Source organism: Delphinapterus leucas, chromosome 15, assembly GCF_059928025.1.
Source record: "Delphinapterus leucas isolate spDelLeu-1000000601 "Yukka" chromosome 15, BTC_Dleu_Yukka2, whole genome shotgun sequence".
NCBI lineage: Eukaryota > Metazoa > Chordata > Mammalia > Artiodactyla > Monodontidae > Delphinapterus > Delphinapterus leucas.
In genome coordinates this window covers 63,113,997-63,137,933 of record NC_143143.1, presented here as the reverse complement: position 1 = coordinate 63,137,933, position 23,937 = coordinate 63,113,997, and the positions used below count along the sequence as shown (strand labels likewise).

The following is a 23,937-nucleotide window of genomic DNA, read 5'->3' as shown; positions in this document are numbered from 1 at the left end:
ATGGTCCAGGACATGGTGTTTCGAGAGCAGGCCTGAAATGTCTGAGGACAAGGCCCTCCTCAGGGTGGGGCTCACCTTTCATTCAGTCGTTCAACAAAGGCCCACCAGCACCTGCCCCGAGCCAGCGATTTAGACAGTCATTTAGCAACAGGTACTTATGAAGCACTTACTCTCTTCTGGGCTCAGGGCCCGTGGGGTTCATTCTAGGAGCAGGGGTGGGGGGGGTGGGGGTGGGCACAGAAAACGATTGAGCCCTCAGATAAGCAAGCAAGGCAATTTTTGAAAATAAAATGGAGTCGAATTGGAGCATGACTAGGGGGAAGGTCTACTTTAGATAGGGTAGTCAGGGAGAGCCTCTCTGAAGGGGAGGCATTTGAGCTGAGACCTGAATGAAGTGGAGAAATCCACTATTGCAAGACCTGGGGAGAGAGCAACGTAGACAGAGGGAACAGCACATGCAAAGGCCCTGAGGTGGTAATGAGCCTGGTGAGTATATGAAACGGAAAGATCAGTGAGGTTGGACTGTGTTGAATGGGGAAGGAGGTGAATGGATAAAAAATAGCTCACAGCCAAGAGTTAGGGAGAGACAGACAGACAGACAGACAGGACAAGTACAGTATGCTTGGATAAGGCCATAGATGAAGCTTCACCAAAGGGCTGTGGGAACCCAGTGGAAGGAGACTCCTTCTGCTGGGGAAACTGGGACTATTAGAGCTTTGCCTTAAATGGTGAATCAGAATCCATTGTGTTGAGAATGGGGGAAAGAATAGCACAAGCAAAGGAAGGAGGCTGGAAAGTCTATAGGGGCGGTCAGGGCAGGTGGTGGTAGAAGAGGCTGGAGAGGCAGGGCCTTGAAAACCAGGATGAAGAGCTTGGAGCTTCTCCTGAAGGTACTAGGGAGCCACAGCAAGTGTTAGAGCAGGGGAAGGATGGGGTCAGCTCTGGGCAAAGGAAGGCAAATTCTGCTGCTGGTGATGGGGAGGCCAGAAGAGGAAAAGGCTTGAGCAGGGAGGTGGTGTCACCTTCCACCCCTGCTCTTCCCTGAGTTCCTGCCTCCTGCCACTCACCCCTTAAAAATCTACCTGTTTCCAGCTGATCCTTGCTGAAGCGCAAGAAAAGTAGGTGCTGGGCCTCCCCTGGGGCCTGGGGCAGCAGCCCCCAGCATAGCAATGACCCCCAGAACAGCAGCATCCTCCTGGCCAGGACCTGGGGACACAGAGCTGGGAACCCCACTGGCCACCTCACTGGGGAGCCACTGGCTAGCTTCTCCCAGCTCTGCCTCTCCTAGAGCCATCTCTCCAGCTTTCTTTCCCTCTCTTCTCCCCCTCGCTCTAGATCTGCTAGTCCTTGAACACAGCCTTACCCCCACCATCTCACGTTAGTGCTTTCGGTTCCTTCTGCCTGAAATGTCCTTCCCTCTCAAGTGGGCTTTCTTCAAATCTGGGCTTTGCCACTTCCAGACTGTGTGACCCTGAGCAAGTTACTTGATCTCTCCGTGCCTCAGTTTTCTCATCTGTAAAATGGGGGACAATCATAGATTGTTGTGGGGAATGCACTCAATATGCGCAAAGCACTTAGCAAGCAGTGTGCCCAACAGCTGTTAATGTGGCTGTGCGACATTGTGAGACAATAAAACCATGGAGGTTTCTGAATCTTGAGGAGGACAAGGGTTGGGGGTCCTGGGGGAAGCTCCATAGTGACCAGGGTAGGCACCTGGGGGGCTTAAAGTCATGGCTCTTTACCAACTAGTAGGGAAATTCTTCAGTATTTCAAACAGTGCGTTTGTACTGGTTCCTGCCTGTTGAGCCTCAGCCCAGGTGGCCAAGTGGCATAGTTGGGACCCCAGAGCCTGCAGGCAGGGGGCGCTCCAGGTGGGCAAGGGTGTGCTGCCAGGAGATGCAGCCTTTGGAACTGCAAGGCAGAGGCCAGCTGGATACAGACACGTCCAGGGCAGATGCCAGCGTAAGCAGGGCCCATTAAGGAGCCACCACATCCCCACCCCAGTGCCCATGAAGACATTACCCAGAGGGTAAATGCTGCCTCTGGGCAAAGCCCCCAAAGTAGCTGAGCCTACTCTGGAGTGCCTGAGAATATCCTGGCATTGTCTCAAATCAGCAACATCCAGTTTTTTTTGCTTGATGGCAGGAATTCAAAACGATTAAAATGGGTCCTAAAAAAAAGAAAGTTTATTGTTTATTTGCAGATGTGAATTTTGGACTGGGAAATGTGTACTCATGGCATTAACTATTCATATTCTGCTACCAGGCTGATCTTAAATTCATCCACTACTCATCCAACCAGTGTTTAGCCAGTGCCCATGTTAGGCACTTAATCAGTTCACCCAAGTCAGGTCTCTCCTCCCTTCCTGCACTTAGTACTTCACACCATCCCCCAGCCGTCTCCATCTCATACCAGTCTTGAATCATACTGGCCCCGACTTTTACTTGAGTCCTTACTATGTAGCAGGCTCTATGCCGAGAGCTTTACAAGCTTTGTTGCATTATTGAATCCTTACCATAACGGTCTGGGATCATTGATAGCAGGCCTGTTTTACGGAAATGAGCACAGATAGAAGAAATGGCTTGCCCAAGGTCACACAGGTAGTGGCTGCAGAGCCTGTATTGGAACCCAGTTTGGCTGAGAATCTATGCACCACATCACCACATTATTGTAGGTACTTAAGAAATATTTGCGAAATGCCCATGTTAGCCTCCTTGTCCTTACCTCTCCAAGAATAGGGCTGTCCAGAATCTCTCCCGGGCCTCTGTCACTAGCTTCTCAGAAAGGCACAACTTTTATAACCCGAGCTCTGAAGCTCGGGTGGGTGGAAACATGGCAGGAAGTCCAGCCTCCTGACCGGTTTGTACTCAGTGGAGCCCTTCAGAGGAGGGAGGGGTCCTCTTGGCACCGGAAGGCTAGGGGCTTCTGGCCAAAACTGATGGGGCTAGTCACTGGGGTCCTAGGGGTAGGTTCTAGTCCTGGGCCAACAGACCCCAGGGAGGAAGTAGGTGGGGGCCTTGTGGTTTTGGGGGTGGGCCCTTTCCCTTAGGAGCCACATCAGTGCTATGGAGCCTGGGGCAGGGCCTCCAGCTCTCAGGAGGGGCCCAAGGAGGCTCCTGTTGCAGGATGTAGCAGTCACAGGACCCAAGGGAGTTAGGATGTATGTTGGGGTGTGTGTAGAGGAGAGCAGGGCTAGAGGCAGGTCTGGGAGGGGCCCAGTGACCACATTGTGGCCACTCCCCATGCTCTTTCCATATATGGCACCCATGCCATGCCTCTGCAGCCAGACAGGTCTGGGTTCAATCCCCACTGTCACTCAGTAGCTGTGTAAATGTTGGCCAGTTACTTTCCCTCCTGAGCCTCACTTTTCATGTCTGCAAAATGGGAATAATAATCCATCTATGTCTTTTGGTATTGTGAACATTCATTGGGGCAATTCATGTGGATGTTCCAAAAAAGTTGCTTATTTTAATTTCCATTTTATAGATGAGAAAATGGAGACTCAGATAGGTTAAGTGATTTACTCAAGGTCACACAGCATGTCTATGGCAAAACTGGGATTTAAAATCAGGGCCCAGAGAGGAAACTGGCCATCCAGTGAAAGGGAAATTTGGTGTTACTATGTAATGCAGCTCCAAGACCTCAAGTCCTCACTCCCAACCAAACTGCTCTGCAGACCTCCTCTTCCGTGAGAATCTTGACGCCACCATTGTGAGTGCACGTAGCTGGCTGTGTCAGGATCCACTCCTTCATTAACTGCTGTCCAGTGCAGTCATCTCAGTGGTGGGCAGGACTCACCTCTAGGCGGCTTTTAGATTTTCCTTGTGGATAATTCCTTTCCCTTTCACAGTCAGAGATGTGGTTAGGGCAGGTGTTAAACTCCATTCTTGGGCTGGAACATGGCACAGAGGGGCTGATGATGAAAGGGCTGGTTCTGGAAGACAGCAGCTGTGCAGGAAATGCTAGAGCAACGTTAACTACGTGCTCCCAGTGCAGAGGGCCTGGGTTCAATCCCTGGTCAGGGGACTAGATCCCATATGCATGCCGCAACTAAGAGTTTGCAAGCCACAACTAAGGAGCTGGAAAGCTGCAACTAAGGAGCCCATGAGCCGCAACTAAGATCCAGTGCAATCAAATAAATAAGTCAATGGCTGATATTAGTATGGTTTGGTGCCGTATTTCAGATGGGATGTACTTATTCTAGGATCTCAGCATCATAGAATTGTGGACGTTTTGGTTGGAAGATGCTTTAAAAGTTGGCAGGTCCCCCTCATTTCTGTCAATTGGGTCTCAACATTACTGCCAAGTGCTGTCCTCCTGCCTGGGCAGAGAAAGGCTCTAGGGTTAATTTCCTCATCTGAGTCACTAGGGGCTGGTGTAGGATATTGGTGGAAGCACAGAGGTCTCCCTTCCCTTCCAAGATCTGGCCTCTCTAAACAGGATAGGAGGGAAGATTTTGGCTGGAGCACCATGAATTCTGTATGTTTACCTCATGGACTGATCTCTGCTGAGAGACGGGAGATTTCCTGGGGGTCTCCTCCATGAAAGGGAAGCCCTGGGAAGGACACAGAGAGGTACAAGACATCATTATTGTCTGTCTCTGAGCCCCAGTCTATTCATCTGTAAAATGGGAAAGTTAACCCACAGGAAGTGTCTAGTACTGTACAGGGAACTGAGTAGCCCTCAGGGAATAGAGGCTGTTAGTTGTCACTGTTATTTTGAGGAATAGAGAACAAACATATGGATAACAAGGGGGAAGGGGGGGTGGGATGAATTGGGAGATGGGGATTGACATATATACACTATTGATACTGTGTATAAAATAGATAACTAATGAGAACCTACTGTATAGCACAGGGAACTCTACTCAATGCTCTGTGGTGACCTAAATGGGAAGGAAATCCAAAAAAGAGGGGATATATGTATACTTATAGCTGATTCACTTTGCTGTACAGTAGAAACTAACACAACATTGTAAAGCAACAGTACTCCAATTTAAAAAAAAAGAAAACTGGGTCACTGTCCTGCTATGGATTCAGGTGGGAGGCTGGGGCAAGTGGGTGAGGCTTGGGTTCCCACCACTTCACCAGCTCTGTGTTACTTGAGTTCTCATCTGTAAGACAATAATTCCTGCAAGGCAGGAAGAGTTATTGAGATATCACTTGGTGTTTTTCATTTGCTGCTGCTGCAAAGACTCAGAGGGAAGCAGAGGACTTTTCCCTCTCCCAGCCCAGGAAGGTGCTGGAATCTTGGAGTTCCGGATCTGCGGCTCCTGCCTCAGGGGTGCACGGATGGCTCCTGTGTTTCAGGGTGCAAATCGGAAGGGGGCTGGCACAGAAGACCACCTCTCTTCTTCTTTACGGGGGGTGGAGACTCTGGGGGACTGATGAGGGAGCAGAGAGTAGAGGGAGGCGGTGCGGGGTAATGGATAGGGGCTGCTTGGTAGTCGTGTTGAACTGTCAGAACCTCAGTTTCCTCACTTGCCAAGTGGGAGCAGCATAGGAGAGGCACTGGGTGAGTGAAGGTCTGTAAGACCCTTGGCCTAGTACCTGCAGAGCAAATACTTGTCTTGGTTTGGGTTCCCTAGAAACAGAACTTCAGACCAGGATTTGAGTGTAGGTAGCTGATAGGGGAGGTGATGCCAGGAGACACTGGTAGGAGAGTGGGAAATTGAGGCAGGAAGGGAGACAGCCCATAAAGGTGTGTATCAAGCAAGTGACCCCATGGGCACCTGGGGCTCAGTCCCTCTGGGGTGCTGTGGGAGCCAGTGTGGAGTTGTTCCCTGCTCTCAAGGGGTGAGGAAGCAGGGTTATATATTCACCACCCTCCAGGAAGCCCAAGAGGTTGTGGGCGGTCGGAACCCAGGAGCCATGGCCATGGCTGTTTTGGGGAAGTGCCCCAGTGTGGCCAGGGCTCCAAGCTGCTCACCTCTGACAGGATCCTATGGGGTGGGACGGAGATCCGTTCATCGGCACCAGATGGGACCAAGGACCAGAAGCCCTGCCCTACCCTCCAGGCTCCTGGGAAACTCTCACAATAGAACGTGACATGACCCTAGGGAACCAGAGAAGATGGAGATGGACTGTCTCAGCTCCCTTGTGAGTGGGGGCTCAAAACCCAGGTTTAATATGATACAGAAAAATAATGGAATGTGGGATGTGGACCACAAAGTGTGACTGGGGGTCGAGGATGCATGTGGGGAGCTGCAGCACAGGGCCCAGCACTCAGCAACTGCCCAGCGAGTGTTCACTGACCCCAGTGTAAGCACCTCATGCAGGGTCTTCCTGTCCCTCTCGGCCTAACCTGTAGGAGTCCTGTAGGAGAAACTCCTTCCTGGCTGCCGTTGCACGTTGCGAGGTGTTCTTATGGATGTTTTTACTGTGAAGCTGTGTAGCGTCTTTTCCTGAAATACCCGCCTGTCCCTTCCTGCAAGGCCCCTCATGGGATGTGAGCTCTGTGTGCTGGGACGGACCCAGAGTCTGGAGGACAGGGGCCTTATTGTCTGTCCTGAACCTGCTGGCATCAGGAGGGCCAGGGAGACGATGACAGTCACGTGCTGTCTAAGTGGGAAGGGACTTCAGTGATAAGGCCCAACATCCAGGAGTCCAGGTAACAAGAGTGACAGTGACATCACCCACAGATAACATTGTTTGAGCACCTCCCACGTGCTGGGAACTGTTTTCTTTCATTTCATCCTCACCACAGCCCTCCAAGGTGGGGACTAAGATTCTCCCCATTTTACAGAGAAGGAAGCGGAGGCCCAGAGACGGGGAGCCATATTTTAGGGTCAAGCAACCACTGAGGGGTCCAGGCCAGAACTCAAATCCTGCCTCCAGAGTCACACTGTTCAGCGAGCCCCCGACCCACCACATCACCAAGATCAACACAACGTGCGTACCCACCAGAGAGGTTGTCCTACCATAGGTGGTCTAGAAGCTGACGTGGAAGGCAGGAGGGGGCAACTGGCTTTTTTATTTCTGTCGCTCAGGGAGGTGGCCAAAACCTTGGACCTTGTCCACGTGTGTTTTGATATCACCAAGACATGTCTTGGACATGGCTCAGATTGGCTCAGATGTGCCTGAACATGACCTAGATGTGGCTTGGATGTCCAGTCCCTAAGCCTGCCAGGGGCAAAATGACCCCTGAGTTGGGACAAAGACACACTCCAGACTGCAGCAGTCACAGACAAGTTTATTTATTGCAGAGAGGGCCAGTCTACAGAGCTGGCTTCCACACTTCCAGTGCAAGTCTTCACTGGGAGAGAGGAAAATGGTCTGAGGTTCTACGAGGAGGCCGGGGTGACCACAAGGGCATCCTGGAATTGGAGGAGAAAAGTCAAAAAAGTTTTTTTTAACATTCTGCCTTTTTGTGGTTTATGCTAGTTTATCCTCCACAAGGTGACTGCTGGTATTGGGGGTCATGACCTTGAACTCACTCATAAAATATTCTTGGGAGGGTCAGAGCAGGAGCATCTGTGTGTGAACAGTGACACCATGCAGGGGCCTGGGGCACAGGTAAAGTATCTGGGTGCAAAGTCTGGGATTATATAGGACTGTTGTCCCCAGGCCCAGAAGATCAACAAAACTCCCAAGAAGTTTTGGGAAATGTAGATTCCTGGCTGTATCCATTGGGCCCCAGACAGCTAAATTTTTAACAACACTCTGCCTTTTTTGAGGAAACTAAGTGTGACGCAAGGAATGTAGCCTATTAGATTTCCCCCAACATCCTATTATGATAATTTTAAAATATACAGCAAAGTTGCAAGAATTTTATAGTGAACACTTGTATACTCATCACCTAGATTCTACCATTAACTTTTTAAAAGCCATACTTGTTTAATCTTGGATCTATCCTTTTCTTGGGGGGCCATGCTGCGCATCTTGTGGGATCTTAGTTCCCCACCAGGGATTGAACTTGGGCCCTTGGCAGTGAAAGCACGGAGTCTTAACCACTAGACCACCAGGGAATTCCCTCAGATCTATCCGTTTATTCATTCCTTTGACTAGATTTTAAAACATATTATATTGTAAGGCTATTATAAAAAGGATATCAGTGTGCTGCTAGTCCAAAACAAATTAATAGAGCAAAACAGGAAATTTGGAAAAAGCAGATCCAAAGCGTGAAATGATACCTTTCTAACCCAAACTGCAAATGATGCTTTGCAACTTGATTAAAAAAAAAAAAAGAGGACAGTTGCTAAATGCCCTCTAATAAGAGATACATGAAGTATACTAAGCTCCAGCCACCCAGCTGGATGGACACCTGTTGTGTCCATCCAACATGAATTAAATGCAGTATGTGTCTTAGATAAACTGCTTATATTATAATTGAATCATTGTATGTAGTTCATTAGTGCATGGCCTGTATATTTAGACATCTGCTGGTTTTATGGGTGAGGAACCTGGGCTCAGAGAGGCCAAAGGATCTGCCTGAGGGCCCCTGGCTAGAGAGAGAGGCAGAGTTAGCATTTGAACTGATCCTCTGGTCCCTGAGTCTAGACCCAGCCTAGGTATCATGCACAGTATGCTGTCATAATTCTCCATCAAAGCCAGCTGAAGCATGGAGGGTGGGCAGCTGAAAATGAGTCAAATGTCAACCTGCCTTTGAAGCCAGTTAACAAAGCCTCCTACCCTTCCCTCTGCCAGGTGGGATGACAGGTAAGATAGAAAAGGCTGGAGGTTTACGACTCCAGGCTAGGACAGCCATCCTCTTCCACTTACAGATGAGGACATGAGGCCCTGAGAGAGAAGGGACTTGCCCAAGGTCCCCCATAAGTGACCAGAGGGGCCAGGATTGGAGAGCAGCACCCACCTCCCATCCCTGGGCTCTCCCTGCGACTGTATGTTTAACCCCACTCACCTCTGTCAGAGACCACGAAGCTGCCTCAAATCCCAAGGCCTTCACCATTGACACTGAGATCCCGGTTCTTAATTTGCCTGAAATCACAAGTGTGGTCAGAGAATGGTGGGCCTGGGGTGGAATTGGGCAGCTGTGGGAGGCTCACAGTTCCTCGACGTGGCACTCCCGACTCAGACTGCCCCTTTTGCCTCTCCCTGTTCTCCAGCCCTAGCGTCCACCCAGCCTCATCTCCCCATTCTTTGTCTCCAGCCCCAGCTTCTGGCTGCTCCAAAAGGTACCCTCACATCCTCTCCTGCTCCTGCTCAAGAAACATCAGGGCCTCCCATCATCCACAACACGTGCCTATACTTTGAGATTTCTTACTCTAATAAAACAAAGACATGACAAAAGTCAGAGGTTACCAATTCTCCCCATCCCCAAGACCTGGGGCTGAACGGGAATAATTCCAACCTTTTCTCTTGGCTTCCTCCACTACTGACACAAATAACAGCCAACAACAGCAAAGGCTAAGAACTGTTGAACACTGACTGTGTCAGGCGCCCCCTCTCTGCCCCCATACAAACATCTTCTCCTTTATGGCTCTGAGGAAGGTGCTCTTATTTTCCCATTTTACAGAGGGAGAAACTGAGGCTCAGGATGATAAGGCAGCTTGTCCAAGGCCAGGCAGCCAGCAAGAAGGGGAATCAGCACTTGAGCCCGGGTCTGTCGGAGGCACATTGGGTGTGCTCTAGTTGTCTGTTTCCACCTTGTCTCTCTCCTGCTGTCAGCCCTGTGAGCCTGGGACATTGCCATGCATGCCTAGGCTCTGGCATGAGTGAAGGAATTGGGCGGGATGCTGGAGATGGGAAAGCTTATTTCCAGGTGGGTGACCTGGAAGGCTTCCTGGAGGAGGCAGAATTAGAACTAGGCTCTGAGAATAGGTGGAAAATAAATGAAAGGGGCCCCAAATGGAGACACAGGCAGGAGAAGTAAAGCACCTGCCCTCAATGCCCTGGGGACCAGGGGGATGGACAGCAAAGGGACGCACCGTTCTCGTTTGGCAGCAGGACGGAGGCGAGGATCTTGGTGGTGAAGTCTTTCAGAAGTTCAGGCTGTGAAAGAGAAGGGACCCCATCACCCTGGCTGAGAATCTGAAGTCCTCCCAGCCATTGCTAGGATGGGCACAGTCCCGCCCTGTGGCGAGGGCAGCTTGTGGAGATGCTGAATCTCAGGTTCCTGACTGGTCAGAACTGCAAGGGCTCCACGGACAAGACAGGCTGTGGGGGGAGGGGTGGGGCACAAACCAGGTGGCCCTAGATCCAGCAGGTAGGGGACTGGGGTACGTTTGTGGGATGCATCCCTCACCCCCAATCTCAAGGGCTCCACCGCTCTGTTTCAGCAGAATTCTCCAAGGGAATTTCACCCTGTTTCCCGAGTTTTTGACTTCTCAAGGGAAGCCAGAAGTCCTGAATTTCATGTGGAAACCTCCCCATTAAAAAATATTTGTCGGGCTTCCCTGGTGGCGCAGTGGTTGGGAGTCCGCCTGCCAATGCAGGGGACACGGGTTTGCGCCCCGGTCCGGGAAGATCCCACATGCCGCGGAGCAGCTGGGCCCGTGAGCCATGGCCGCTGCGCGTCCGGAGCCTGTGCTCCGCAACGGGAGAGGCCACAGCAGTGAGAGGCCCGCGTACCGCAAAAAAAAAAAATTAGTCAAAAAAAATTAAAATAACAAAAGGGTGGAAAAATTTGCCCCTCTCCAAAACATAGAAACAAATACCCCACCACAGCAGAAGACAGGATTCAACCAATTTGAGATCTCTGATTCAGTCTGACTCAGGGAAACTGAGGACTGGGGGGAAGGGGCTGCCCAGGGTCACCACTGAGGTGAGTCTATATCAGCAAAATGAGATGTGAATAAAGGAGATTTGTTTCTGATTTAGGGTCAGAACTTTACAGAAGGGAAGTCTGTGTGTATCTGTGTATTTGTGAATGTGTGTATTCTCAGCTGTGTCTGGCATACAGTAGGTGCTCAGTAAACACCTGAACCAGGAGGTTGGACTTTGAGGCTGAGATCCGGGAGGCTGGCCAGCTCACCATGGGGCTGCCCGTGGGGACCTTGTTCAAAGCAAATCCTGGGCAATGTCTGCTTCTGAGATGGACTATCCTCGGCAATCCCCTGCATACCCAGGGAAAATCTGTTCATACTCACATTGAACAGGCCAATGGCTGAGTTCATCAGGTGGATCTGATCAGAGCTGCAACAGAAGATGCCCATGAGGCTGGTCCCTCGGAGTCCCATTCATTCATTCACCAACTACTTACTGAGCACCTATTGTGTACCAGACACGGTGCAGGCTCTGGATGTACAGCAGTGACCCAAATAAAATCCTTGCTTCATGGAGCTTACATTGTAATGCATGGGGGATGCAGGGGGAGATAGCAAACAAATAGTTGCCCAAAGAGCAGGCAGAAAGATCACCCCCAGGAGTGAGGACCATGGTGGACTGAGGAGCTCTTTCTCCTTCTAAAGGGGGTACCTAATTCCTAGCTCCACTGTTTGTTGCCATGTAGGAATGCAGGCCATGGCGGCCAGATATTCTGATTTGTATATGTTGGCGACTAATTTATATTAAAAAACCTAACCCTATGTGGGCTGATGAAAACACATCCATGGGCTTGATTTGTCCCAGGAGGCTCCAGTTTGCAACCCCTGAACTCCCTTTGGGGCAGCAGGAGGGTGGTGGGATGAGGGGAGGACAGGCAGGGTTGTAGGAGGCAGCGGGAGCCGTGTGCTGCTGGGCTGGGCTCCATGGGGGCTCAGCATCTGGGCATGACTGTCACTGCCACTTTCTTGATGTCCAAAATGGGCTGCCCCAGGCCGAGGGGATGGTGCTGGGCGGCCCCTTCCCGCGTGGCCAGGGTCAGCCTGCCCCGTGACTGCTGCAAGGCCATGTCCCTCTCTGCTTTCTCTCACACTCAGACCTTGACAGTAGGACAGTCCCGGCAAGACAGCCTTTCTGCCTGTCCTGAAGCAGCCTTCACTCACACCGTCACCCCAGAGGCTCAAAACACTGGGTGTTTAAAGAAACCAGTGGTCACCAGACAGGACTCATTTTCATCACCAGAATCTTCACAGTGATTTTCACGTTTACCTGATTTTGTTAAAGTTGAGCATAAGTAGGTCACCTCTGCTGTAAAACTGAGCTTCTGAGGTGGCTTCCTGCAACAAGAGAAACCCAGGCCCCATTTATTTAGAGGATGTGTCAGGTGTAGAGTGTGGGGTTCTGCAAGGAGGCTCTGGGACCAAGCTGACACCGTCTGAATCTCAGCTGTTGGCTGTGACCTTGGGAAAGGGTCTGACCTCTGTGGGCCTCAAATTCCTTCTTTATTGGGCTGGTACCTGTACCCACTCCCCATTGAAGAGACTGCACAGAGGATTACTGATCATGACAATGACGACAGTAGCCAATACACACAGAGCCCTCACTGTGTGTCAGGTGGTGTTTTAAGAGCTTTATCTGATCATCTCCTTTGAGTCTCACAACTCTCGTGAAGTGAGTCCTGTTATTACCCCATTGTAGAGGTGAGGAAACTGAGGGGCAGACAGGATGGTAAATCTTAACCGGTTATTATTATTGGAAAGGTCAGAAACTAAGCCAGGCCTCAAACGCAGGTGCCGAAGATATCCATCATCTTGACCCATGGGCTGGGGTGAGCCCAGGTGCCAGGCTCCAGCTCCAGGGCAGCTGCACCCAGAGAACAAACTTCTCCTGCAGGCCTGGGCTTGGTGACCTTTTGAAAAGTGCCTGCCATTGGCCATGGAGGGGAAGTCCCCAGGGAGTGAGGCTGGCCAGGGGCAGTACACTTCCCCTGCTGGTTGGGGGCTCAGAGTATCCTCCCACACAGGAAATCAGGGCACTGTGCATCCTGTAGTTGTGTGAATGGTGCCCGCTGACGTGGCGTGTGGACAGCCTGCATAGGACATGCAGCGACCCTCCTGTAAGGAGAGTGTAACGTTAGCCTCCAACAACCAGGTGATGTCCAGATTCCTCGGCCTCACTGATCCAGGGCCCAACCATGAACCTTGCCTCGTCTCTTTCTTCTCCCTGTCCTCTGTAGCATGCAGCTGGTGGCCCACTCAGATCCATTTTTTGGGTGGGGTATCATTCTTCAGCTGAATGCAGCTGCTAACGGTGCCCAGCCTTCCCCTTGTCTGGGGAACTGCCCTTGCTGGAGCGGAGCGGCCTTGCTGGGAGGTTATGTTGTGCCTACTCTGGGGGCAGTTATGGCCAACAACTGAAAGACAAGGGGGAACAAAAGGCCAACCTTCTTGTTTCAGCCTGGGCTCGACTCTGTGGTGCCACCATGCTCCAGAGCTCTCTGTGGGGTGAAGCAGAAGCGAGCCTCCAGCTGAGACCACATCCTTGCTCAGTCCTTCTCCTGGGAGCTCTCCCCCAATACATCACTTTTATAAGAGTCTTTGTCTCGGGCCTGTTTCTAAGGGCCCCATCTAAGATACCTTCCTACTGGGCTTGCCCTTTGATGACTTCCAGCCCCATACCTTTACGCACAGGGTCCCCCTATATAGAAGCTCTGAGATCTGACCTGCTGGGGTTACTGCAAAAATCAATTAAGAACTTACTTGGAGCTGATTTAGTTCTGTTCATATTTCAGAAGAGGAATTACCCCTTTCCCTCTCAGCCCTGTGGTTTGGATAGAGCCAAACCCAATCCCCCACTCCTGTGTGTTTGTGTGTGTGTGTCCCAGCTCAGAAAATTTACATACTTCGTTTTTCTGGCCACACTGGTTGGTTCATGAGTGGGCATTTGACCCTAACTCAGCCAATGAGAGTCAGGTTTGGAAGTTCTGCTGGAACTACTGGGAAAGAGAAGCTTTTCCATTGGGGTTGCCAAGCGGATAGGTTATAAGCCTGATGTAGCTTGGGGGCACTTCCATGAAGGGATAACCTGCCTGAGGATGAAGGTAGCACAAAGAAAAACAAGGGAAGAGAGAAGAATGAAGATGACATAGCTTGAACACCTGGATCCAGCTATTCCTGAAGCTATCTTGACCTAGACTTTTCAGTTATATGAGCTAATAGAATTCATTTTGTGCATGTGAATTAAATTTCTGCCCAAAGATCCTGACTAATAAAGAGCTGGGCCCCCAAATCTCCTGATTCTTGGTTCAGAATTCCCTTCCCCTATCCCTCTGAGATAAAAAGAGTGGTGGAAAGGTTTAGCAAAGCAAGAGGGGTGAACAGGAACAGTGGACAGGGGTGTCCCCCAGGTTGCTGCCAACGTCTCAGACAACTGAACTCACAATGCCAAGGGTGAAGAAGGGGCGGTAGGCTTCACTGGTGGCAAATACTTCCAGCATGATCAGTTGGGCCACCTTGGCATTGCCCTGGTCCACAAGGAGCTCTGGGGTCTCCTGAGTCAGGATCTTCACGATTTGTGTGCGCCCCAGCTGATTTGCTGCCTGAAAGGACATCAGACCCACATGTGACCTCCCAAGTGCCTCACCATGGCCTGCCGGCCCCATGCAGCCCCATGTGGTCTGGCCACTGTCAACCTTCCTGGACTCCCTGCTTCCTCAGATCTTGGAATAGACTGTTGCTCTCCCCATCTCACAGCCTTTGGTTTTGCTTCTCCCTATATCTGGAATACTTTTCCCTTCAGGGAAGCCCTTCCTAATCTCCCAGACTCTATCAGTAGTGCTCTCATAACCCCTAGAATCTGTCCTTTGTCACCACACTTGTAACTGAATTATTATCTGTGTAATTATTTGATTCAGGTCAAACTGTCCTGTTAGATTGAAATATCCGTGAGGACTGGGACCAGTCTGTTACAGTCACCAGTGCTCGAAGGACAGAGCAGTTCCACACGTACTTTACTCCCCAGAGGCCAGTAGACAGACCACAGCAAACACCCTTCAGGCTGCAGATGGCAAATGGACCAACCTTTTCACTGATCACCTTGATGCTTGACTTCAGCCTGCGGGCCGTCTCAGGAAGCTAAGGAAGAGAGGAAGCCAGAGCAGGTCCACTGGCGGGGAGAGGGGAGACACACCTCCAGCAGCCCCACTGCTGGGATCCCCCAAACCCCAGAAAAGCTGGGAGGACCTGGTGGTCCGGTGCACATGTCTGTCCCTGGTGGGAAACATCCCCTATGTCAGCGGCTGTGGAGAATGAAGTCCCCGCCGGCCTGGACTTTTATTGTGGGTTGGTGGTGCTCGTGGGTCTGTGGGCGGCTGGCTCCCTGTTCTCAGAGGACATAGAGAATCAACCGAATTCTTACTATAGTCATGAATGTGGTTGCTGGTGACCACTCCCCTTTTCTTATCATCCCAGGCCCTCACCCTGACTTCTAATCCCCGAGATTTTGGTGATCTGTTGTCTGTCAGCTGATCTGAAGTCCTGTCCCACTCCCCTAACTTTGGGCCAACCCTATCCCCTTCTGGGCCTCGATTTCCCCATCGGTCACCCCGGTGAGGTGGCACACTCCAGTTGACTAGGGGTGGTTTTCTGCTGTGCTGGGTTGATCAGGATTCTGCGGCTGTGTCAGCATCCAGGGTCAACAGGAAGGAGGGCCCCGAGAGATTAGTGATGTCTGCCGTGGGTCCTGCAGTGGACGGCGGTGGTGCAATCACCATCCCAGGGCCAGTCAGAATCTAAAATGCCCTTTGGACAGGCCTGTTCTTTGGTAGAGGAAGCAGGCGTTTCAGGTTCCAGGAGAACTAGGACTGGTGCTGGATGTTACAGGGAGGTTTTCAGCTTTGGAGTTATATTTCAGAGGCAGGGTCTGTTCGAGAAGGGAGTGAGCTCTCCATCACTGGAGGTATGTAAGCTGAGCCTGACAGATGGTGCCTGCTTAGGGGTCCTTGTGTCCCCGTTGATTCAGGAAATCCCCATAATGCGGCAGAGGTGGCTTCACGCTCTGTCCCATGCTGAGGCTTACCACATAGTCCAACAGGACAATGATTTCTTCTGGAGGGAGCAAGGCAGCTACTGCAGCATTCACCATATCCTTCCTCATGGTGAGGCTGAAAGGGCTGTGGTATAGGGAGGGCAGATTCAGGGAATCCACACTGTCATTGAACAGCTTAGTCACCTTTCCTTCCGAGTCCACCAACTTGGCCTAAGGAGACACAGAGCAGAAAGTTGTCTGGGAACTTTAACTCCACGACGTATCCAGTAATAACCTAGAAGGAAATGACACCATTCAGCTTGTTTCCCTTTTTGCATTTGCTGCCAGGAAACTCAGTCTGGTGTTCAGTGCTTTGCTGTAGATGATGACTTATCTCAGGTGCCTAGCAACATCTACTGCACTTGCACCCCTCAGGTAATCTCTGATTTTTAAAAAATCTAGATGTCTTATGTGGCATTTAGGTTTCAATTTCTCAGATACCTCACAAACACTTTAGATGAAGGGAAAATTCAAGACTGCAACAGAACGGATGGAAATGTTTGATGCTGCTGTTTTCCAAGGATCCATGAAAACTGGTCTGAGATTCACGCTCCGTTGCTCGAACTGGTCCCTGAGGGTGTCCAGCCCCAGTGTGGGTGGGAGGCTCCACATTTTATAGAGAACTGATGGTTACTGGTTTCTTGCCAGGCCCCATGCAGCCTCATTTCTTCCTCTCCTTGGTGACCATTGTTATTACATTTTACAGATCAGGAAATTGAGGCTTAGAGGGGTGAAGAAACTTGCCCAAAGTCACACACCAGGGAGCTGTGGAGCTGGGAGAGAAACTTAGGTCTGTGTGATCCTCAATGATGTGTCTCCATCCTGGGCTCTTGTTCAAGGTCACCAGATATTTGAGGAATGGAAGGGGCTTGCCTGCAAGAAAGGCCAAGAACCCCACACACTCTGGACCCTGACTGGAAAAATCAGGGTTGGAGGAAATCAGGTCACTGGGGTCCATGGTCTGTGTGTGGCTTCCAGCTGCTGATTTTTCTCCATCAGAATGGTTTACATGGGACACATTCAGCCTGTTGAGATTCTTCTAAATCAGCCTGTGTGTCCTAACTGTGACTGGCGTTTTTCTCCCCTGAAACAGACCCATGGTGTCTGACCCTTGGGGGTCAGAGAAGGGCAGTGATGTCCCCACTTTCTCCTTGAGGTCCCATGACACTCACCCCCAGGATGAGATGAACAACATTATGGTCGATGGCAGGAGACATAAAGTCAAACTCCAGATGGTCAGAGTTGAGAGAAACAGGCACTGCTCAGGGAGAAGAAGAAAGTTCTGTGAGGGCGGAGGACAGTATTGGATGGGATGGTTTGGGGCTGCTTTGGGCTGGAACAGCATTGTTGCATGAGGTGGAGTAAGGGGAGGGGCAGGCGTAATGATGATGTCGATAAGGACCATGATAAAAACGATGATGGGGCTTCCCTGGTGGCGCAGTGGTTGAGAATCTGCCGGCTAATGCAGGGGACACAGGTTCGAGCCCTGGTCTGGGAGGATCCCACATGCCACGGAGCAACTAGGCCCATGAGCCACAACTACTGAGCCTGCGCGTCTGGAGCCTGTGCTCCGCAACAAGAGAGGCCGCGATAGTGAGAGGCCCACGCACTGCGATGAAGAGTGGCCCCCGCTCGCCACAACTAGAGAAAGCCCTCGCACAGAAACGAAGACCCAACATAGCAAAAATAAATAAATTAATTAATAAACTCCTATCCGCAACATCTAAAAAAAAAATGATGATGATACTGACTGACATTTATTGAGCATATATCAAGCACCAGGTAATGTGTTAAACTTTTACATGTGTTAGTTCATGGAATCCTCACAATAACCTTAGGAAGTAGGTCCTACAATTACCCTCATTTTACAGATGGGGAAAGCAAGGCTCACAAAAGTGAAGTGACTTGCTCAAGGGCATACTGTGAAAAGATCTGAACCCAGTCGGTCCTATGCCAACGTTCTGGTTTGGAACAAAACTGACCTACTGCTTATACCTGTCTACCTCCCCCACCAGTCTGATCTGCACCACCCCCCCAGGGTCTGGGTCTGTGCTAGGGATTGCGTGCGTTTGCCTTGGGATTCCCCACTTGGCCGCCAGATGGCGGTGGCGTCTCATGTGCCCGGGCGGAAAATGGAGAGGACAAGGGAGGGGCGCAGAGGCGGGCGGGGAAGCTGGTCGTCGGTCTGCCTAGTCCTCGGGGAGGCCTCCTGCCCTGCCCCTGGGGAGCAGGGAAGCCGGACAGACTTGGGTTGGAGCCCCAGCAGCCTTGGCTAGCTTCTTCCTGCCTCTGAACCTCAGTTTCCTCATCTTAAAATGGGGATAGAGTAGTATACCTGCCTCATAGTTTGTACAGGACTGGTACCTAGTAAAGTTGGCTCAAATCTGAATTAAACCAGACTTGGAACTTGAAGAATTGGGTTAAAGCCTTCCCCTATCACTAATTTCCTCTGTGGACTTGGACAAATGATTTCATTTCTGAGCCTCAGTTTCCTTATCTGTGAAGTGGGGTAATGATCCACTCCACTTCATGGAGTTGTCTGAGGAGTCAGTAAGATAGTGTATATAAAATACTCAGCCCAAGGGCTTGGCCCGAAGCAGGTGCTCTATGGGTGCTGAATGCCTATTGATTCCATTCTCTTCTTTCCACTCCTCTCTGGTGGCTTTGAATGAACCTCTTCAGATCCCAAAAGAGTAGATGGTAGAATTTTCTTCTTCCTACCAATTCCCTCTCTGAGGGGTCCAAGAACTCAGAATTTCACTGTGAGTGATCTGAGGATACAATTTATTTCTACCCTAGTAGCCCATAGTAGTCTCTGATCATCCATCCATCCATCCATCCATCTATCCACCCATCCAGCACACATCTGTAAGCACCTCTCTGTGCCAGGCAGAGAACCTGCTATGTATCTGGAACTTTCCCATAAACTTTTAAGCCTCACTAACAATTCTGTGAGGTAGGGCTGCATAAACCCCATTTTATAGATGAGGAAACAGAATAAGGAGGTTGAGTTGGCTTTTTCAAAGCCATGGAGCAAATCAGTGGCAGAACTGGGATTTGAACTTGCGTTTATCTGGGGCACCCACTGGCTCACATAGAACCTTGCACATACTGTGTGCTCATGAAGTCACAGTTGTGGTGATTTCCTGTCTGCTCATCCTGGGCAGGGATCAGATGATTCTTGTCTCACTGGCTCCTGGGCCAAGTTGCTGCTCAAGCCTGATGGGGGGAGGCCTGCCTTGGGCAGGGCCAGGGCCTGGAGGCCAGCTCAGCAGTCAAGGAGAAAGGTATGAGAGAGCGGCGCACCTACCCATCGTCAGGTTCAGGAGGTCCTCACGCATGTCCTCAAAGGCTGCCTTGATCACAGGGCACAGCTGCAACAGCACAAATGCAGGGCCTCCATCAGCCAGGGGCCAGCACATAGCCCCACAGTGACCCATGCCCAGCCCTCCTGAGCTGAGTCCCATCCCTGTGCCCACGGCCAGCCAGATTTTCACCCATGGGATTGAGGACTCAGTGGTGCATCTACGTCCCCAGCCATCACCGCTGCTCAGAGCCTGTCACAGCCTCTGGTGTCACTTGGCATCTTTTGCAATGGTTTGTCCCTTGCCCTGTGTCCAGGGTGTGCCTGTCCTGTCAGCTGTCCTCCCCTCAGACTCATCGTGTTCACAAGAGCCCACGTTTCCATAGGAGGGAAATGGAGAATGCATTCCTTCATTCACTTCTTGAGTCAACACTAGGTACTGACTTCCTTCCACGTGTCAGGTTAGAATACAGGCCAGCAAGACAGACCCAACCAGACTTGCAAACAATCTCTGTGGGTTTCTAGCTCCAACATATCTCTTTGCCCCCCAAACTCTTCTCCCCTCAAAATTGCAGCAGTTCTCAGCAGGGGAGGATTTTGTCTCCCAAGAGACATTTGGAAATTTCTGAAGGCATTTTCAGTTGTCACAGTTTAGGGGGAGTGTTACTGGCATCTAGTAGGTGGAGGCCAGGGATGCTACTAAACATCCCTCAATGCACAGGACGGCCGCCACAACAAAGAATTAGGGGGCCCAAATGTCCATAGTGACAACCTCTGGCCTGAGCTGTTCTTCTTGGGCAGGAAGTTAAACAATTGACTTACTTGACCATGGGGCCCAAACGCCTTGTTCTCTGCTCTAGGCAGCCTGTTTTCCAGGGCAGTGCTCTGAGATTTTGTCATTTTGTCTTAGGTACAATTTCCCCAGTGAAGAACCTTCTGATTGACCACCCATTGCTACCCTCGAGAAATGACAATGCACTTTGACGAATGTTAATTTTTCCTATGAAAATCCTGTTCCCTGCTCCAGCTGCTTTGCCAACCCTGAACCCAGGAAGGATGGAGGAGTTGAGCTCAGAGACTCCCAGCATTCACTGCCTGTTCCTCATGGGAAGGGTGTCGCTGGCACCCTCTGCGTCTTCTCCCACAATTCCCCTTCCTTCAGTTCCACCCCTGGGTCTCAACCCTGGCTACATATTAGAATCCTCCTCTGGGGCAGCTAGGATCCTCTGGGATACCAGGGCCCCACCAGGCCAATTAAATCTGAATCTTTCAGGTCGAGCCCTGATGTCAGTATTTTAAAAAGCCTTCCCAAGAGGTTCTGATGTGCATTTGGGATTGGGACCCACATATTTACACTGAAAGGGGCATCAGCATTTTCTAGATGGGCTCCTGCCAGATTTAAACATGCTGCGCCTTTTTCCCTTCATGCCAAGTAAAATATTCATAGGACTGCAGTTTCAAATCCAGTGATTCATGGTGGGAAACCATGATGATTAATGGAATGCCAGTTTTCTCAAATTGTTCACTTTATTTGGCTTTTCACCCTTAAAAACAGATATCATGCAAAGAACATTTTATAATCCCAAGTTCTTGCCATCTTTTCTAGTGGAAGACACATCTTTAGCTATTAAAGTATAATGCCAGTTAAAATATGATTTTGCTGGAGGCTGGGAAAAAATTTCCAGCTGGGCTCTACTTTAAGAAACTTCCACCTTTAAATAGAAAAAAAAATTTCTTAAGAGAAAAAGTACCTCACATAAGTAAAGCTAAGTTTTACAGAATTATTTACTTTCAAAGTCCTTTCAGAAGGCTCTCTGGAATGGTTTTAAGAAGTATTAAATACGGTGCAGCTATTAAAATAGTTATGATTATCATACAACGGCATAGGAAATAGACATACTTTAGAGGATATCAAATAATATTGATGTCGAGTGCAGCCACATAAAAATCTGAGTGCATGTGGATGGAGATTTGGAAAACAACATGCAAAAGAAAAAATAACCGCCAAGTTAAGGTTGAAGGATTATGGGTATTTTTTTCCCAAAAGTTTTGGTTGTAATAGTGTGTTTTCCATTCAAAAAAGATTTTTTATTAAAAATGTATTCATTATTTGACAGGGTGTTTTTATTATTTATTTATTTCATTTTGGCCATGCAGTGCAGTGCGGCATGCAGGATCTTAGTCCCATGACCAGGGATCGAACCTGTGCTCCCTGCAGTTGAAGCGTGGAGTCTTAACCACTGGGCTGCCAGGGAAGTCCCTGACAAGGTGTTTTTAACCCCAGGAGAATCACTGTTGTGAACACATCTTGGAATTTACAGTGAAAATCAATGGTCACGGTGGATGAATCCAACTTATAGAGTTTTAGTTTACCTGTGACATTGAAGGGACATATAAAATGAGATGGATTCGTGTTTATGAATAAGAAACATAAGAAAAATAAGTGCAACAAGACCTGGTGGGTGACAAACCCCTGATGACACAACCAGGATGGTGTGAGGCCCTGGTGCGCTCGAGCCAGCTTGGACCAATTTACGAGGGCCAACTGTTAAATTTTTAGGAATATCTGAGCTTGGTGCTAAACCTGACATTATTAAAAATTAAGTTGTATAAACTTACAATTAAATAAGTTATGCTAAGATCAAAGTCAATGAAAACTCAAAACTCATTACTTCCTAATTATTTTGTTTTATTTTGCTGTTATCTATTGTTCTTAGCTTATTTACATCTATTGTATCTGCATGGTGGAAATGCCATACAAGAGTGGGCTACCAGGCATCTCTTCCTGACTCTGCTCAGTGACATCACACTAGTAGCTTGAAATTGGCAATGGAAGGGGTGTTTACATCAAGGAAATCAGTAAATGTTACAAATCAGAGCTCCCTTCCTTCAACCAACCCCTCCTGAGTCAATTGTGAGCAATTTATCAGCACATCACTGTTCAAGGTCCCCTGGCTGACTTTGGGGAGTTTCATTACCTTGATCTCAAGAATCCACTGCTGAAAGAGTGACCCAAGCCCAGAAGCTTCCCACTCAAGGAAACACAGGTCCCTTAGCACCAGCGTGCAGTTCCATCCCCAACCACAGGGGGAGCAAGCTTCACAGGCCAGAGAGACTCTGATTCCACTTACCTCGCTTTTCACCAGTTTGGGCAGGGCTGGCACCAGGAGGCTTATGACCTTGTCAGCTAAGGAGCTGAGCAGGAAGGAGTGCCTTCCCAAGAGGAGAAGAGGAGAGAGATGAGGCAGGGTCAGAGATGATCACCCCTCCCCTGTTTTACAGAAGGGGAGACTGAGTCCAGAGGAGGAAGGAACTTGCCCAAGGCACAGGGCCTATTAGAAACAAGGCTGGGGTAGACCCTGAGCCTGGTGTAGACAGTGGCAGACAGTTCTCAGGGACAGGGCCTGGGGCTTGTCTTTAGGAATTCGTGCTGGACACTGGGATGAGGGCAGTTGGCATCCCCCCCATTCTCCTGCTAAGGAGAGATGGAGGGAAGCACCATGTCTTTGAGCATCTTTTGCGTGCCCTGCCCTCAGCTGAGTGCTTAGCGCTGCTGCCCTGTTAATCCTCTCACTGTGGCCTGGAAGGTGAGGCATGGGGAGGTGACTTGCCCAGCGTCACCTGGACAGTAAATGAAGGAGACACGTTTGCCTGACTCCACAGTTTAAACCCATGGCTCCACCCTAGTCTACCTGTGTGGTTTGAGGGGCCTAGGAAAGAGCCTCCTCTCCACCTTCAAAAGTTTGCCCCAATTTCTGGCATGATGCCTGAAATCCCATCATTATCACTTCACCCTTGATATCTTGAGCTGTCTTTGACATCACAGATTTCCTGGAGGGAGCTCCAGATCAGGAGTCAGGAGAGAGAAGTCCTTTTCTTTCTGTGGGCTTCAATGTTCTCCATCTGTAACATGGGGCCAGGGCACCACCTGGCTTCCCTCCCAGGCATGCCAGGAGCCCAGTGGGAGGAGGTCACACTCACTTGTGTAGCAGGCTGATACGCAGCCTCCCGTGGGTGCTGGAGCAGTCGCTGAGGACCAGGCGGGAGTGGTCTCTCTCGCTAGTCTCCACGTGGATGATGGCTTGGGCCTCCATCTCCATGTGCAGCTCCACAATGGTCTTGACCAGGGGCCTGGGAGTGGAGGAGCCCCATGCTGTGAACTCCATCCCAGCTTCAGGCTGGATCAAGCCAAGCCTGCTTTCCACCTCTGTCTCCTGGCTCTCACTCCTCCCTTCTCAGGCTCCTTGCTGGGTTCTCCTCATCTCCTCAACTGTTGACTTCATTGTGTCCCAGGCTCAGTTTCTGGATTCCTCTCCTGGTTTAAATCCTCTGCATATGTCAGTAGCTTCCAAACTTATACTCACTTCTCAAATGTCTTACAGGCATCTCAGGTTTAACATGTACAAACTGAACTATGGATCCTCCCCCGAATCCTCTCCTCTCATGATCTTCCCTGTTTTGTTTGCTGGCCACTCCATGCTACCTTGACCCCTCAATCTCCCCTCTCCTCCCGCCCCACCCCGAGCCCCCATTCAATCTGTCAGGAAATCCTGTTGTGTCCTCCGAGACATATTTGGAATCTGTCTACTTCTCACCACCTTCCTGTTCCTAAACCCCGGTCCATGCTATTATTGTCTCCTCCTGAATTATTGCAGTAGCTTCTGGATAGCCTCCCTGTCTCCACTCTTGCCCCCATACACAGCAGCCAGAGGGCTTCTTGAAGAATGTGAAATCATGTCATGTCCCTCCTCTGCTTAGAGCCCTGCACGGCTCCCATCTCGCTTGGTAAAACCAAGTCCTCACCTTGACCCACAAGGCCCTGTACGA

At 50.2% G+C, this 23,937-nt stretch overlaps 3 protein-coding genes across 13 annotated transcripts in view; 1 reads left to right on the top strand and 2 right to left on the bottom strand.

The window, feature by feature from the left end:
• The window catches only part of LOC111184283 (uncharacterized), a 9,289-nt gene extending 7,730 nt beyond the window's left edge, over positions 1-1,559 (bottom strand). The window contains 2 exon segments of the mRNA XM_089895428.1: positions 1-41; positions 1,083-1,559. The exon segment at positions 1-41 is cut by the window's left edge and continues 176 nt beyond it. Coding sequence (XP_089751554.1) covers positions 1-41; positions 1,083-1,191 — 150 coding nt within the window. The 5' untranslated portion in view covers positions 1,192-1,559.
• CDK5RAP1 (CDK5RAP1 mitochondrial tRNA methylthiotransferase) overlaps positions 1-23,937 on the top strand; it is a 93,646-nt gene extending 69,709 nt beyond the window's left edge. For 7 of the 11 annotated variants that reach the window (XM_089896706.1, XM_089896707.1, XM_089896699.1 and 4 more), the window contains one exon: positions 1-23,936. This exon is cut by the window's left edge. The gene's annotated coding sequence lies outside the window, so the exon portion shown is untranslated. The other 4 variants (XM_089896703.1, XM_089896702.1, XM_089896705.1 and 1 more) reach the window with 1 other exon arrangement.
• BPIFB1 (BPI fold containing family B member 1) overlaps positions 8,554-23,937 on the bottom strand; it is a 19,265-nt gene continuing 3,881 nt past the window's right edge. Inside the window, exons 4-14 of the mRNA XM_030762936.2 lie at positions 23,092-23,241; positions 22,242-22,323; positions 19,117-19,180; positions 16,979-17,064; positions 15,798-15,977; positions 14,801-14,854; positions 14,161-14,319; positions 11,991-12,058; positions 11,048-11,093; positions 9,887-9,950; positions 8,554-8,936 (exon numbers count right to left, since the gene is read on the bottom strand). Of these exons, the coding sequence (XP_030618796.2) occupies positions 8,614-8,936; positions 9,887-9,950; positions 11,048-11,093; positions 11,991-12,058; positions 14,161-14,319; positions 14,801-14,854; positions 15,798-15,977; positions 16,979-17,064; positions 19,117-19,180; positions 22,242-22,323; positions 23,092-23,241 (1,276 nt within the window). The 3' untranslated portion in view covers positions 8,554-8,613. The remainder of the gene's footprint in view (positions 8,937-9,886; positions 9,951-11,047; positions 11,094-11,990; positions 12,059-14,160; positions 14,320-14,800; positions 14,855-15,797; positions 15,978-16,978; positions 17,065-19,116; positions 19,181-22,241; positions 22,324-23,091; positions 23,242-23,937) is intronic.